Source organism: Apium graveolens, chromosome 7 (assembly GCF_009905375.1).
Source record: "Apium graveolens cultivar Ventura chromosome 7, ASM990537v1, whole genome shotgun sequence".
In the NCBI taxonomy this organism is placed as follows: domain Eukaryota; kingdom Viridiplantae; phylum Streptophyta; class Magnoliopsida; order Apiales; family Apiaceae; genus Apium; species Apium graveolens.
In genome coordinates, this window is record NC_133653.1 from 254,376,563 (window position 1) to 254,391,921 (window position 15,359).

Genomic DNA, 15,359 nt, shown 5'->3' on the forward strand with positions numbered 1-15,359 from the left:
TTCAACTTGAGCATTATTGCTTGTTCTGGCTACGGGTTTCAGTAGAGGTATATGTGTTTCCAAATCTGACATGGGTATTTTCTCGAAGCAGTTCTATCAAGAATTACAGTTTACTTTGTTTTTTTATAAATAGGTGTTCGGGCCAATTTAGGCGCAACTCAACTAATCCTGGAGAGAGTTAGCACAACATTCTACGTCATGACTTATGACCCCCTACTAAAATCTGAGTGTCCACTTGAAATCGTACTTAGGACCTTGTCAAAAAAATACATGAAAGTTTTGGCTAGAGTGTAATGATTGCATAAAAATCTACAGCCTCTTTTGTTTAGGCAACCACGGAAGACATATTCTTCATTTTTGGCACCCTTGATTCAAGAGACGCAGTTAATTAAGTGTGTGAAAGAAAATGAAGAAACTTCAACTATTCTTCTACATAATCTGTGTAATTTTAAAAAAAACAGCTGCTTTGGCTGTGTTAGAATAAATTTAGTCTAAAAGACACCTTGCTACGGAACAATAGAGAACGAGAATAATTTGTGCAGATGCTTTTCAACCAATGTTATAGTACTGGTCTTTCAAGGATGTAACACTGTGTCAAAAATGCCATTGCCGAGACAATTCACTGTCATAACAGCTGTCCCGAGACTCCCTAGATATGGAAACTGGAATGGCATTGCAAAATTGTTCATTTTTGGTTACAGAAGACTTGTACACAGATTCTAGCCGCGTCAGGAGCTATTAGCCCGGAAGGGTGGACAAACTGGACTAATGCCAATGGCCTGGACACATTGTATTATGGTGAATATGATAACAATGGACAATAGAGTTACTTGGCCAGGGTATCGCAAAATGGATTACTGGTCAGAAATGGCTTGATTCTACATCTTTTCCATATGATGATAGAGTTTAATTAAAGTTTGTCCTAATGTACTTGCTCGATAACAATTTACACAATATTAGCCTTGTGTTTATATCCGTGTACATTTTTCTGTCTTTTATATGCATCCCATGTTTATTGGTATTGCTTAAATTTTAGGTATCACAACAACATAAATATATTTAAATAATGGAAGAACCCGAAACCAAGACCCTCCCTAGACCGGCAATCTGTCACATTACCTGTCACCATAGCAATGCATATATACATGCATGTACCTCTAACTTTTACTATCATTTTCTCTATCTCTATATTAACTTTTATCTAATTTTGTAGTTAGCAACTTTTGAAAAAATCCTTCTTGATTTTAATACTTGATCTATTTTTGGAAAAGGACACATAAATTTTAACTGTTAGGTGGTGAGTAGTTTTTGTACATATTGCATACAACATATGCATGCACTTCATTGCACTTCTTTACAGAACTAGCCAAGAAATCATTCATTCTTGGTTTTTAAGTTGTTTGAGTAATCTTTGTTTGGTTTCTCCATCTGGCGTGCTCTTTTTTTTCCTGGAAGGGCTGGTGTACTTGAAATGACTCACTTTCTGCACTCAGCTTTTGGGATTTTTGGTGAGTTTTTGAGTTTCGTTGATGGTTTTTGTTTGTATTGTGTTTGTAAGTAATGGGTGGTTTTTGGTTTTTGCTAAATCAGGGGATTTGACTGGCTTGTTCCTTTTCTTGGTTCCTATGTAAGTGTTTTCAAGAACTGTTCTTTATGTTTCAAGATTTTATTGTTTGTGTGTTTGTAAAGAGATATTGGGTTATTTTTATTTTTTTTCATTGTGTAACTGAAAAGAATCTGTAATTTCTCCTTTTTAATGTATATATACTATGGCCATCTTTTCTTGTTGTTCACCCTGAGTTTTCTTTGGTTGTACTGTTCCATTGATGTTTTTTTTCCAATTTGTGTTAAAGTTTTTCTTTCTTGAATCATCAATGTGGTTGATATGGGATCTCCCTCCCCCCCCCCCTCTCTCTCTCTCTCTCTCTATAAGTTGTTGATTGAACTTTAATGGGAAATTGACAGTATTACATTCAAGAGGATCCTACTAAACAAATCTACAGAGCAATTCTCAGGCATACCATATGTCATGACCCTCCTCAATTGCCTGCTTTCTGCTTGGTAATTTTTATAGTATGATATTTTGCTTCATTTTGTTACTTGTTTAATGTTATCTCATTCTGTATTTCTGTGTGTGTACTAAAATTATAATAACTATATAGGTATGGACTGCCTTTTGTGTCACCCAACAACATACTAGTTTCGGTGGTAAATGGTACTGGGGCAGTGATTGAATCAATTTATGTTCTCATGTTTCTCATATTTGCTCCCAAGAAAGAGAAGACGAAGATTTCTGGAATCCTCGTGATTGTCCTCACTCTTTTCGCCACTATTGCCTTTGTCTCTGTCTTCGCTCTTCATCATAAAAAGCGCAAGGTTTTCTGTGGTTTTGCTGCTTCAATTTTCTCTGTTATAATGTATGGCTCCCCTCTTTCTGTCATGGTAAGAATACTTCTTAGAATTTTCGGTTAGTGTTGTTTTAATATGCTGAGCGGTGAAATAATTTTTTCATTTGGATCACGAAATTATGACTTTGATATCCTGTACCTTGAAACCATATGGTCATTTCATTGATTGTACGCGTTTTAATATGCTCTCCTGCACATATAAGGCTCTTGTTTTCTTATTGATCATGTGAACTGAATGTGCAGAGGATGGTGATTAGAACAAAGAGTGTTGAGTACATGCCCTTCTTCTTGTCTCTCTGCAGTTTCCTTTGTGGAACTTCTTGGTTTATTTATGGCCTTTTGGGAAATGACCCCTTTGTAGCTGTAAGTAGCTTCTTTGTGGTCTTATAAGTTACTAAACTATGTGTGTTTGTGTTAGTCTGATCTAATGCATTCACATAAACTGTTGTTTGCAGTCTTCAAATGGTTTTGGAAGTGGGCTGGGAATACTGCAGCTGATTCTGTACGCAACTTACTGCGGAAACAAAGGCCAGACCAAGAAAACTGCTGATGGATCATCTCTGGAAGTGGGGCAGGACAATCAAGAAGACTCCAAGTAGGCAGAACATTATCTGCACTACAATCTCTAGTTTTTAGCTGCTTGTCAATGTAATGTACTCAGGTTAAACTCTCAAGTTGAGCTCTTGTTTTTCTTTTCCTAGTTGGCTATTTAGCTACCTTTTGTAATGTTTGAATGTTTTCAGTTTGATTCAAAATGTATAACATTTTCTAATCTCTGTTGGTTTCTGATAAATTTTAGAGGATGCTGCAAAATTTGGGAAATCATTTTTGCTAATCTTGTTTACAGCTTGTTGCAATTAGTAAGATAGAAGGGACGTCTCAAAAAACAGAGGTAATTTATTATACTTTGTAGAAAACTCTAAATTTAGAAAACAAATGTTGAAAATATACTATTTTCCTGTTCCAAGGGCCCAAAAAATGCTGATTGACACTACATTAAAATACGCATTCAAGACACGTGTATTCAAATTTTTTTAAAATACAAAGATTACACATTTTGTACATGTGTATTCACTAAAAACAATAAACGAGAATGTGTATTAACTAAAAGCAAATAGTGAATATGCATTCCGAAAATGGCATTCCTGAAATGCATGCATATCCTTTATTATTTTATTTTTAGTAAATTGCACATTACACCCCTTATAAATTTTCGCTTTTTCGGTTTGATCATATACTTTTGATTTTGGCAAAATGCATCCCTCAACTTTAAATTTCGTTTCATATCGCACCTCTTTTAACAATTTTGAGGGGTAAAATCGGAATACATATTTTATGCTTATATTATTAGAATGTGCATTATATTATTAGAATGTGCACTCCGTATTTATAATATTGTAACAGATTACACCCTGATTTAAACTTTTGCTCGTTTAAAAAAATATATAAATTTGTATGATAATATGAGATAATATTTTTTGACTTAATAAATAATTAAATTATCATATTCTCTGTTAAATCTGAATCAAAATCACAAATAAGTTTTTTATCCAAATTAATTTAATTTAAATACTATGCATATAAATTTAAATTATATATATTTTTAAATTATAATATCAAAAGATATATATTTTATCAAATATATGTGTTCAAGTTTTGATATTACTTTTTGACACAATCTTTATAATTTATAATTTCTTATTTTTATTTTAATATTTTTATAATAAATCTCTATTAAAACTATAAGTTTCCTAATTTTCTACACTCAAAACAAATATCTAATCAACAAAAACCTTGGTAAATCACCCTACTCAATTCTGTCAAAAAGAAATCCAACTGTAAAGCATCTGCATGTGTTTGGAAGTAAATACTTTATGCTCAAAGACAACTCTGAATATGTTGAAAAATTTGACTTTAAAGTATTTGAAGCTATTTTTCTGGGATTATTATTGAAAAGAACTAACTACAGAGTTTATTATTTAAAGCAAAAGAAAATTATAGAAAGCACATATGTGACCTTTGATAATGACAAGTGTCGAGGCTTGGAATGCCTTGATGCAAATGAAGTTGAAGCCTTAAAATTTAAAAATCTAAACATTGACAGTGACTCTGAAGATGAAGCCGAGATCAACACAAATAATAGAATGAAGCCAAAATCAAGTGAACTAGTGAACTATGAAAATGAAAATTCATCTCATGAAAGAAGCACGCCTGAATTTGGTGGCACAAACTCAGGGGGAGAAGGAGATGATAGTCCTTCAAGTCATGTCAACAATTAAGAAATGCAGACAACTCTAGTCAACAAGATCACACCATAAAATGGGATAAGAGTCACACATGAGATGCTATAATTGGTGATCCAAATGCTTGAATGAGGACTAGGAGTGCCACTGCAAATCAATGCTTGCATGCATGCTTTCTTTCTCAAACTGAGCCTAAAAAAACTGAGAAAACTCTACTTGATCCTGACTGGATAACGGCTATGCAAGAAGAGCTAAATCAATTTGAAAGAAATAAAGTTTGAGAATTGGTTCCTGTACCAAATAACAGAAGTATCATTGGAATAAAATGGGTGTATAGGAACAAAATGGATGAAAATGGAATTGTAAAAAGGAACAAAGCAAGACTGGTTGCCAAAGGCTACTCACAAGAAGAAGTAATTGACTATAATGGAACTTTTCCTCCATTTGTAAGACTTGAAGCAATAAGAATTTTTCTCGCATTTGTTGCACATTCCAATTTTAAGTTGTATCAAATGGATTTGAAAAGTGCATTCCTTAATGGTGAATTAGAAGAAGAAGAAATCTACGTGCAACAGCCACATGACTTTGAGGATCCATAATTTCCAAACTTTGTCTATAAACTGTTAAAAGCTCTCTATGGATTGAAAAATGCATCTAGAGCATGGTATGACACACTCTCGGAAATTCTACTCAAACATGGATTCACTAGAGGGATAATTGATAAGAATCCATTCTACAAGCAGCGTGGTGATGACATTGTCCTAGTTCAAATCTATATGGATGATATAATTTTTGGTTCTACTACTGAAAAACTATGTCAAAGATTCTCAAGACTCATGCAGAGTGAATATGAGATGAGCATGATGGGAGAGCTAAGTTACTTTCTTGGCCTTCAAGTTAGTCAAAGGAGTGACGATATCTTTATCAATCAAACCAAGTATGTCAAAGATCTGTTGAAGAAATTTGGAATGGTTAACTGCTCACCTGCATCAACACATATATCTACAGCTACCAAGTTGGATGAAGGTAAGAAAGAAAAAAGTGTAGACATTTCTGGTTATAGAGGAATGATTGAATCTTTGCTATACTTAACTGCTAATAGACTAGACATCATGTTTGTAACATGTCTGTGTGTTAGATTTTAAGCAAGTCCTAAAGAATCACATTTGATGGCTAACAAGAGGATTTTCTGATATTTGAAGGGAACAACAAATTGGGATTGTGATATCCTAAGGGAACTAATTTTGAAGCTGTTGGATACACAGATGCAGATTTTGATGGATGCATGGTAGACAGAAAGATACAAGTGGAAGCTGTAAATTCCTTGGTCAAAGACTTTTCTCTTGGTATAGTAAGAAACAACAATATGTGTCAACTTCCACAGCTGAGGCTGAATACATAGCTGCTGGAAGTTGTTGTGCTCAAGTGTTATGGATTAGAAATCAATTAATGGATCATGGCCTAGTGTCACATAAGATTTCAATCATGTATGACAATACTAGTGTCACATTGATGTAAGATACCATTTTATTAGAGAACATGCTGCAAATGGTACTTTAAGCTTTTTTTTCCAAGAGAAAAATAATTAGCTGATATTTTCACTAAACGTTTGAATGAATCAACTTTCACTAAACTTGTAGGTTAAATTGACATGTTAAATTCTTCATCCTAAAGATAAGAACTCAGCTAATGTGTTGCAATAGATTAATTTCTAATAAATCAAAATTAATTTAATTTAATTAAAAATTAAATGGAATATGATTTCTAAATATTTCAGGATTCTCTGCATATTTATTCTTCAAAATTCAAATTTAACTTGGATTTTTTTTAATTCTAAGAAAAGCTGTCTAATTGTTAATTCCCATTTTTAATATGTGAAATTACTATAAGAAAAATGTTAGTTTAAATCAAGAGTATGTAGATAATTGAGTTCTCGATAAGTCTAACTGACTTGTCTATAAGTCATTTTGTGACTTCTCGATGGAGTTCTCGATAAGTGTCTTTTATGACTTCTCGATGATATCTCGATAAGTCATTTTATGACTTCTCGACAAGCATTGTAGAGATTTCGATATACATATCAATATGGAATTCTCTACAAGTACAAATTTTAGACTTATCAATAACTCAGAACTAGAATTATTTAATTCAATAAATTATTTTAGTAAAATACTTTTGATATAAAAATCCATTCTTATTTTATGTTGATTTATTTAATATAAATTGGAATAATTTAGTACATTTAGGACAAACTGGGTATTTATACAATATCTCGATCAGTCACTATCTAGTTCCTGTTAAGAGTCAAGAAAGTAACATCTCGGCAAGAGTTCTCTATTAGTCAAGTGACTTCTCTACAAGCAAATACCAACCGTTTATTTCAACCTTGTCGACAAGTCACATCCCTATCCTGTAAATACCCAGACATCTCGACATAACCCCTCTTTACGCTTTCGAGATCTCAATTGACCTAATTTCTACAAATCTTCACCATTCTTAACCGTTTCAAGCTCTTTCTTCCTCTAAACACTTACCCATTCAAACTCAAACTCTTTCAATGGCTGCCAACAATGTTAGATCTTTTATCCCCAAAGAGGGAACCAACTACCTGACTTTTGTGGATGCAAACCAAGCTCTGACAACTTCAAGTATTTTATGAGATTCATTGCTGATTCATATCTCTCAGGGGCCTTGAATTCTAACCCTGTGCTTTTTCTGGATGTGTTGAATGAATCTCGAAACTCTGCAGTTATCAACACTATTGTCCATGAAAATCAAGTTGTATCTTTGGTGGTGAACTACACAATTCAGGGTATAGCCACTACACCATAGATGGCCTATCGCAATGGTTTAATCATGGGTGTTACAAAATTATGTTACATTAGGTATGCTTATCTTAGCCTACCGCAACGTAGTATTTTTGATGTTACCATAGCGTTTGTAACATGTTACTATAGCTTTAAAGTGTTACATATGGTAACATGTGGAAACTTATGTTACAATAGGGTGTTAATGGATAAAAAAGTAATATTTTACAAATAATTAAATAGATATAATTATTTGACTTGAAAAATAATCATTGTTGATAATATAATTAAGCAATAATATTAATATTAGCAAAGATTGATAAAATATTTTTATTATTATTAATTTTGTAAACTTTACTAATTAGTAACTAATAATTTTTTATTAATAAAAAAATTGAACACTATTTAAACATTAAAGTTAATCAAAAAATAATAAGAAAGTGAAATTAAGGGCAGTTTTTTGGACTCTCGTTGGGCTTAAGCAGGCGGGCTTTCAAAGTTTTCGTAGAAGCGGCAGTATTTTGGAAAACCCGGGTATTCAGACAAAGTTTAAATTTTCAATCGCAAAACATCTCTCTTAGTCGCTCTCTCAGTCTCTCTCTCTCTCTCAGCTTTCAATTGAACTAGATTAGCTTAATTCGAACTAGGTTTTTTAATTGGAATGGGGGATTTTAATTGGAATTGGGGGTTTTTAATTGGAATTGGAATTGGGGGTTTTTAATTGGAATTGGGGTACTAACTCTCTCTCTCTCTCTCTCTCTCTCTCTCTCTCTCTCTCTCTCTCTCATTTTGTGTATATGTATATACTAACTCTCTCTCCCTCTCTCTGATTTTGTTGTTGTATGTTTTTTTGGTTTTCTTATAATAATATATTAATGGAATGTTTGTGCGCGTGTCTACCGTACACGCTATATTTATTAAAACGATGTCTTTATATTTTATAATCTGGTCAGATCTATATTCTGACCACCATCTTGATGGAACCGTCACCTTCAGAAGTTCACCACTCTCGTCTTTTGCATTAGGAGTAAGTATTATTTGGTCTTTTGTTTAGTTTTATATGATCTTCTTATGAATTCCTGTTGTGTATCCTTATATACGATTATGTTAGGAAATTAAAGAAAATGAGAAGGGAAAGGAATTCATGATTTCAATCCTTCTTGCCTTCATTTCTATCTAAGGAGAGGTAGAGGAGTGAATTTAGACAGTTGAATGCCTGAATTGAAGTACTTGTTTATTTTATTTGATTTGAGTTGTGTGCTGAATTTACGTAATTGATGAAAACAGGGCCTAAGGAGTTCACATCTGTGTATTACAGTCTCCAGAGCTGGAGGGTGAGTGTTTAATATTTGTACTAGAATTGTTGGATTTAGGTATACTAGATATGTGATTTGGTGAATGTAATGGATGTGACTTGTATTCATGTGTTTAGGCGATCTTTGAGAAGAATGATGGGGATCTTAATGGTAAAATTGATGCTTCTGAGCTGAGAGAGGCGCTGATGAGCCTTGGATTTGTGGTGTCACCTGTGGTTCTGGACTTGTTGGTGTCCAAGTTTGACAAGACTGGTGGAATGAACAAGGCTATTGAATATGACAACTTCATCGAGTATGAATCGATATCACCAGTTCTTGCTCTACTTTTTTAAAAGTTAGAGTTTCTTCGAACTAAATCTGACTTTCTAACATTTTGTTTTATTTTCTCTTTTGTTTTTTGGCTGTTTTGATTACAGGTGCTGCCTCACTGTTAAGGTATAGCTCCTTTTTAAACATTATGGTTTTCTGAATTTTATTTTTTTCACACTGTGTATATTGTGGTTAGTTAGCTATAGACAGTAATTGTTGAGTTCGTAGGGAATTATTGAATTACCTGTAGACTCCAGACTTTGATTAATATATTTTTGGTATAACACCTGTTGCGACTTGGAGTGTGAAAACTAAGATTGACATTGTATTGTCCATAAATATTGGACACTGTTATTGGCATGTGTCTGATGAATCGGTATCTCTTGCAGGGACTTACTGAGAAATTCAGGGAGAAGGACACTGCATACATGAGTTCATTCTGCACATTTAGAGCTACAAATTTCTAGTTATTTCCTAAAGTGTTGGTAATTTCTCCAGAAACAGAGCTCATAGTATTAATATCTAAGGATTAAATTTGGTGTGATCCAACCCTTTCTTCAGCTATATATGTGTAGTTAATACTTCTACCATGATTAATGAATATTACTTAAACTTCTTAACTCTGATTATAGACAATCTGATTATATCCTACTATGATTGTGGCCATACTTATGTGGTCGGCGACTCTGCACCACGAATTAATGAGTACATCAGTCACATAGAGAACTATGCGTCAATTCCTGGTGACAGGCATGCAGTTGTGCATACACAACATGAACAAATAGAGAATAATTCATTTTTGTTATTATTTTAACATGGCTATCTGATGTATCTATTTAACTGAATAATAACAAATGAATGATATATCTGCACGATCTTTAGACCATCTTAAAATGATCAGTCATCTAAAAGCTTTGTTAATATAAAACATTTCTGCTACATTACACAGAGTAGTCATGCAATCAGAAGTTTATTTTGAACTTACTGAAATCTAGCTAAAAACTAGAGTCCCCCAAGTTGCCGTGGTCAACAGTATTGCTGATTGATATGGAATAAAATGCATCTGTGAGAATGATTGAGATCTTCACTGATACAATAAGCTTAAATGATATTAGGGTGGTTGTCAATTTTAGCTTATATATACATTGCTCATTTGATAATATACGTCTAGTGGTTTTAATCCCTGATTCTTGCACTGTTTGCAATTTTCTTAATTTTGCACTATATCACACAAGCAATTTTGCAATATACCGAAAGTATAAAACGCTTTTAATCGAGTTCATTTCTTAATTTCACACATCCCCGAGATCCTCATAATGCTCATGATTACCAGGTGTTTAGAAACTCAGATTTTGCCTTCTTTTTTTGAGGACATCTATCTAACCTATTGCATATGATTTTGCTTCTTCTATCATCAGGATAGTCATAATTTTTAAACCAACTTACATGCAGGTTGTTTGGCAAGACAATGTCGACCCTGACAATATGACTTATGAGGTTCGAACACTCATTATATAGTTCACCTGATTGTACGAATTAATTGAATTATTCAGCTTCACCGTTCTTTCCTCTTTCTTCAGATTAAGGTTATCCAATCCCATAGTCTAAGCAACTTAAAACTTCTATATTTAATTTCTTTGGAACTGTGTCACAAATCACAATAGGCCTAATGTTAATTCAAATCTGATGTGCATATAATATGTACTAAAAATGCTGCATTGTTATCTTTGGGGTATCTTGCAGTTAGGGACATGCCGGTAAAGGAGGACACTTAAATAAAAGTGGACCAAATACTTGCTTCTGAAGTCGAGGAGAATGTGAAGAGTTTCTAGTGTTACTATTTTATTAAGTTTATCTTTTTTTTCTAATGTTTAGTAAAGAACCTGAACTATTTTGTTTAGTTAAAATAATTGTTGGTGTCGTAGTTTTAGACATGTGATGGTTTGAATGTTTGAGTTGGTTTGAATGTAATACATTTTGTGGTATGTAATGATATTTTGGGATTGTTCGATTTCGAATAGCAGAATTTTATGTAGTATTGCTTTTTACGTATGAAAAACATGTTAATGGTATATATGTTCAATTTACAAACAAATCCTATCAAATTAATATAATACAAATCATTATAAAAAATGGGGTCCACCTGTGGGCCCCAATATGGGCCCCACAAGTGGGCCCCGTCTTTTTTTTTGCAAATTCCAAGTACAAAGGTAACATACATAGTATGATACTATAGACATACATTGATGTTACCTTTGATGTCTATTGTAACACAAAAGTCCATGTTGCACCAGGGCAAAGGAAATGTTACCTTAGGGGCCAAAGGTAACTCGAAAAAAAGCAACTTAAATTTTATGTTACCTTAGGTCTTTTGGGTGGCTATGGTAACATTTTTTTGGCCTGTTGTAACATTTTTTGGGTGTTGTTGTAGGCCATCTATGGTGTAGTGAGCTATGAAATTCAATGCTAATGATGTCAACAAAGCTTTGGGTATTCCTATAGATAACATAGTGGAGGTTCCAACAACACAAGAATTGGATGAGTTCATGGACTTTATCAACTACAGTGAAAAGATTAACTTGGCTAGGTTGAACAAGAAGAACCTAAGGAGAGAATGGTCCTTTGTGTTTGACTCTATCATAAGAGCATTCACATGCAGAAAAACTGGCTATGACAATATCTCTAGTGTAGTGCATAAGCTGGTGTACTCCATGGCTTACAAGAGACAGCTCAATGTTGGAAGTTTAATCCAGGAAGAACTGAGCACAAGGCTAATAATGCATTTGGTAAGTAGAGGTAAATAAATTTTCTTCCCTAGATTTATAATGTCTGCTTTAAATCATAAAGTAGCTGACATTCACATGCTAGATGGTAAGGATAGAAATCAAATTGGCATTTATAAACAGGTGTCCAAAGTTCTATTTGGTTCACTAACTATAAAGAATCAGGTAAAGGTAGCTCTAGATGTCATTGACTTCATATTGGAAAGATTTAGAACTTACCCTTACCCTATGCCTGATATGAGATCAAGTGCAATATCTAGTAAAACTCTAGCCTCTGCACCTGTAGAAGGAACCAAATAGGATAGCACACGGGGGCCTTCCATAGCTGAGACCTTTTCTTCAATACCATTAGCTGCTAGGAAATCAACTACTTCATCCTCTAAACAGGGTGGAGTTAGTAAAAAGAATAGAAAGCAAACACCTCTAGTGGTTGTTACTGAGAGTTGTGAGGAACAAACACAAATTGAGTCACCATTGGTCAGAAAGCCAAAGAAGTAAAGGAATGTTGAGTTGACCACTCAAATGACCATCTCTGCATCTTCTCAAAAAACTGTAGTTATAACAAAGGGACAACAACTGACTCTAGTGGCACCTTCTCAACAAGGTGTCACTATTGAATCAAACATTCTCCCCAATACACCCTGTAAAGAGTCTGCACCCCCTCTTGAGGACTCTCAAGAGGGAGAAAGAAGTCATGTGGTTGGCACACACAAAGAGAGCACATCATTTGAATATCCCTCATCCATTCAGGGGGAGTTGCCAACAATCACACTTGAGCTCATTCATCTCATCTCTCAAATTTCTTTATCATATAATGAGGGGCTTGAATCTTCTTCTCAAGCCCTTCCAAAATCATGTGACACAGTTCAAGAAACTGTGCTCGCCACTCAGGCACAATTTCTAGATGGTGAGAGGCTACATGCTGAGGTAGACCTTGATGATACCATAAGAAACACAAGAGTTTCATCAGTTTTTGCTGAAGACCATGTGCAGGTTCCAAATGTATCTTCATGTGCACAACATTCTTCACAGACTACAAGGTTTGAGGGTAGTACTCTTGAGGGGGAGCTACTCAAATCATCTCCAATTCAATTGGAGGTTTCTCAAGTAGGAACAACTCCCCTCACAATCCTAGCTGACATTGCTCTGTCAATTGAAGCTAGGAGTACAATTGCCAATGATCCAGTTATTGGGAAGGCAAGTTATCAAGAACATTTAAGTGCTAGTCCCCTGCAAGAGGAACAAGGGTTTGAGGCCAGTTTACATGACAGTAACCTGGTCAAATCCCCTCCAGTTCCAATGGAGGTCCACTTTACTAGTGAACAACACACTGTCACAACCACGGTTCATACCGTGAGTCCAACTATGACACATGTCACAGGAACAGTTTCACCAACTCTCTCATCCACCTCAAACACTTTTAACCAACCATCAACCTCAACAGATATTAATAACCTTTCACCTCCACACAACCTTCATATGTCATCTCACAATGGTTACAAGATGCTCAAGCTCAACCTTCAATAATGAATTATTTACTAATTGATCAGCTTGCAGGCCTAGCCAACATCACCCAACAACTTTTCACAACTGATATGTCTATCCAAGACTATCAGGAAATCTTCATGTCCTATAAGGAAGATGTGGATGACCGGCAATTCAAGATTGCATATGAAGCTGAGCAATATGGCAATGTGGATGCATGGTTGTCAAAAGATTATAGTGTGGAGATGTAGGAGGCCTTGGCTAAATTTAGAGAATAATATGTCACCATCTTGGTAAGCAATGCCAAGGTCTTTACTCCTCATGAATTTTATGTTTCCATTACAGAAGTTTACAAAGCACAATTAAAAGCCTTTCATCACATTGGAAGAGCAATAGAGAAAACTATGGATGGACATCAGGCTGAAGTCAAGAAATTGGTTAATACAAGGATTGATAAACTGATGCCAACTTTTTCTAAGATGAAATCCAAATTCAATAAGTTTTTAGACAAACTTCAATCTCTCTCTCTCTCTCTCTCTCTCTCTCTCTCGCACCAGTTGAAGAAAGCATCACCAAATTGAGGGATTCTTTCATAGCATTGCACAATGTGATCCAGACTCAAATCACCAAAAATAATGACACCAAGATCAAACTAGATCAGTTGTATTTTGCTAGATATGAACCATCAGCTTTGGTAATGGAGGAGATCAAAAATGTTGCTCAGAATTTTCTTGGTACTATCTTTGCATCTTGCTCACTGGTCAATTCCTTATACATCCACAAACCTTCAAATCCAAAATCTTCAAGCTCAAGTTTCAGATCTTTAAACCTCCAATGCTTTTCTGCCTAATCAAGTGTCACGGCTCACCTCCCTTATCACCAGTCAACAACAAGATATAAAGTCTCTAATAGACTCCCAAAAATACTTGCAGATGCGGACCTCAGTGTCCCTGGGAGCTATTATGGGTGCTTTAAATATACCCCTTCAGGAAATATCTCAACAAGTAAGGACCCAAATTCCTCAACATTCCACTATGCATGTCACCAAGACTAAGGGGGAGATGGAGTCCAAGCTAAAATTCAGCCAACTTTCAAGCAAAAATGAAGATGCTGTTGGTTTGGACAGACTCGTGATGGCAGCTGAGGGACCTTGCCTTGACAAAGAATTTTATCAATTTATGGAAGCCCTAAGATTCTCTCTAAATTTCAACCATTTCTCCTACAAGAAGGTTGTGGATAAAAACATCAATTTCCTGAGGGTGGTGATGGTGACTAGGCAAAATTTCAGGGAGAAGAGAGTAGTAGTCAATATAAATGACTCAGGTATGAATAGATGTATGCAGGTGTCTCTCTCTTTCTTACAATCAAGAAGAGCATATGAACCTGATATCTTCATCAATAAATTAAGGGTGATGATTCCAGAAGACACTCTCTTGTTTAATGTGCTTAAAAAGGGTCAAATAGGTGTATTTCCTGAAGCCTGCCTATATCAAGCAAAAGAGTGACCTACCTCTGTCCAAACACCAAGAAATATAAAAAAATTCAAATTCCAAAGCAATGTGTCATGGGGAACAAGAAGTTGATAATGATCTTGCAGACAAAACTAAAGTCAAAGAAGATAAAGACTTTTGAGGATGTGGAAATGATTAAAATTATATCTAAATACTTGAAAAATGATGAATCCATGCTACCTAGAACTCAAATCAACACAAAAGATGATTTGGATGATGATGAGCAGAAAAAAGATGAGCATAAATCTTTTATCTCAAAGTATGTTAAATTTTTCATCCTAAAGGCAGGAACTCAGCTATTGAGTTGTAGCAGATTAATTTCTGATAAATCAAAATTAATTTGATTTAATTAGAAATTAATTGGAATATGATTTATATATATTTCAAGATTCTCTGTATATTAATTTTTTAAAATTCAAATTTAACTTTGAATTTTTCTAATTCAAAGTAAAATTGTCTAAATGTTTATTTACATTTTCAAGATGTGAAGTTAATAT

General features: G+C 34.4%; 2 protein-coding genes across 3 annotated transcripts; both read left to right on the forward strand.

The window, feature by feature from the left end:
* Nucleotides 1-1,348: 1,348 nt before the first annotated feature.
* LOC141672518 (bidirectional sugar transporter SWEET1-like) lies at nt 1,349-3,221 on the forward strand. Of its 2 annotated transcripts, XM_074479135.1 has the most exons (6): nt 1,349-1,508; nt 1,591-1,627; nt 1,966-2,061; nt 2,163-2,442; nt 2,652-2,771; nt 2,864-3,221. In XM_074479135.1, exons 1-6 carry the CDS (start codon nt 1,472-1,474, stop codon nt 3,005-3,007), a joined length of 714 nt encoding a protein of 237 aa, XP_074335236.1. In that variant the 5' UTR covers nt 1,349-1,471; the 3' UTR covers nt 3,008-3,221. The 2 variants fall into 2 exon arrangements, with proteins under 2 accessions (XP_074335236.1, XP_074335235.1); XM_074479134.1 differs by lacking the exon at nt 1,349-1,508 and having other exon boundaries at nt 1,530-1,627.
* A 5,514-nt stretch (nt 3,222-8,735) lies between these two features.
* LOC141674686 (calcium-binding protein CBP-like) lies at nt 8,736-9,550 on the forward strand. Its single transcript, XM_074481391.1, has 4 exons — nt 8,736-8,792; nt 8,891-9,066; nt 9,191-9,209; nt 9,473-9,550. The coding sequence occupies exons 1-4, from the start codon at nt 8,736-8,738 to the stop codon at nt 9,548-9,550; spliced, it is 330 nt and encodes a 109-aa protein (XP_074337492.1).
* The last annotated feature ends 5,809 nt before the right edge of the window (nt 9,551-15,359 follow it).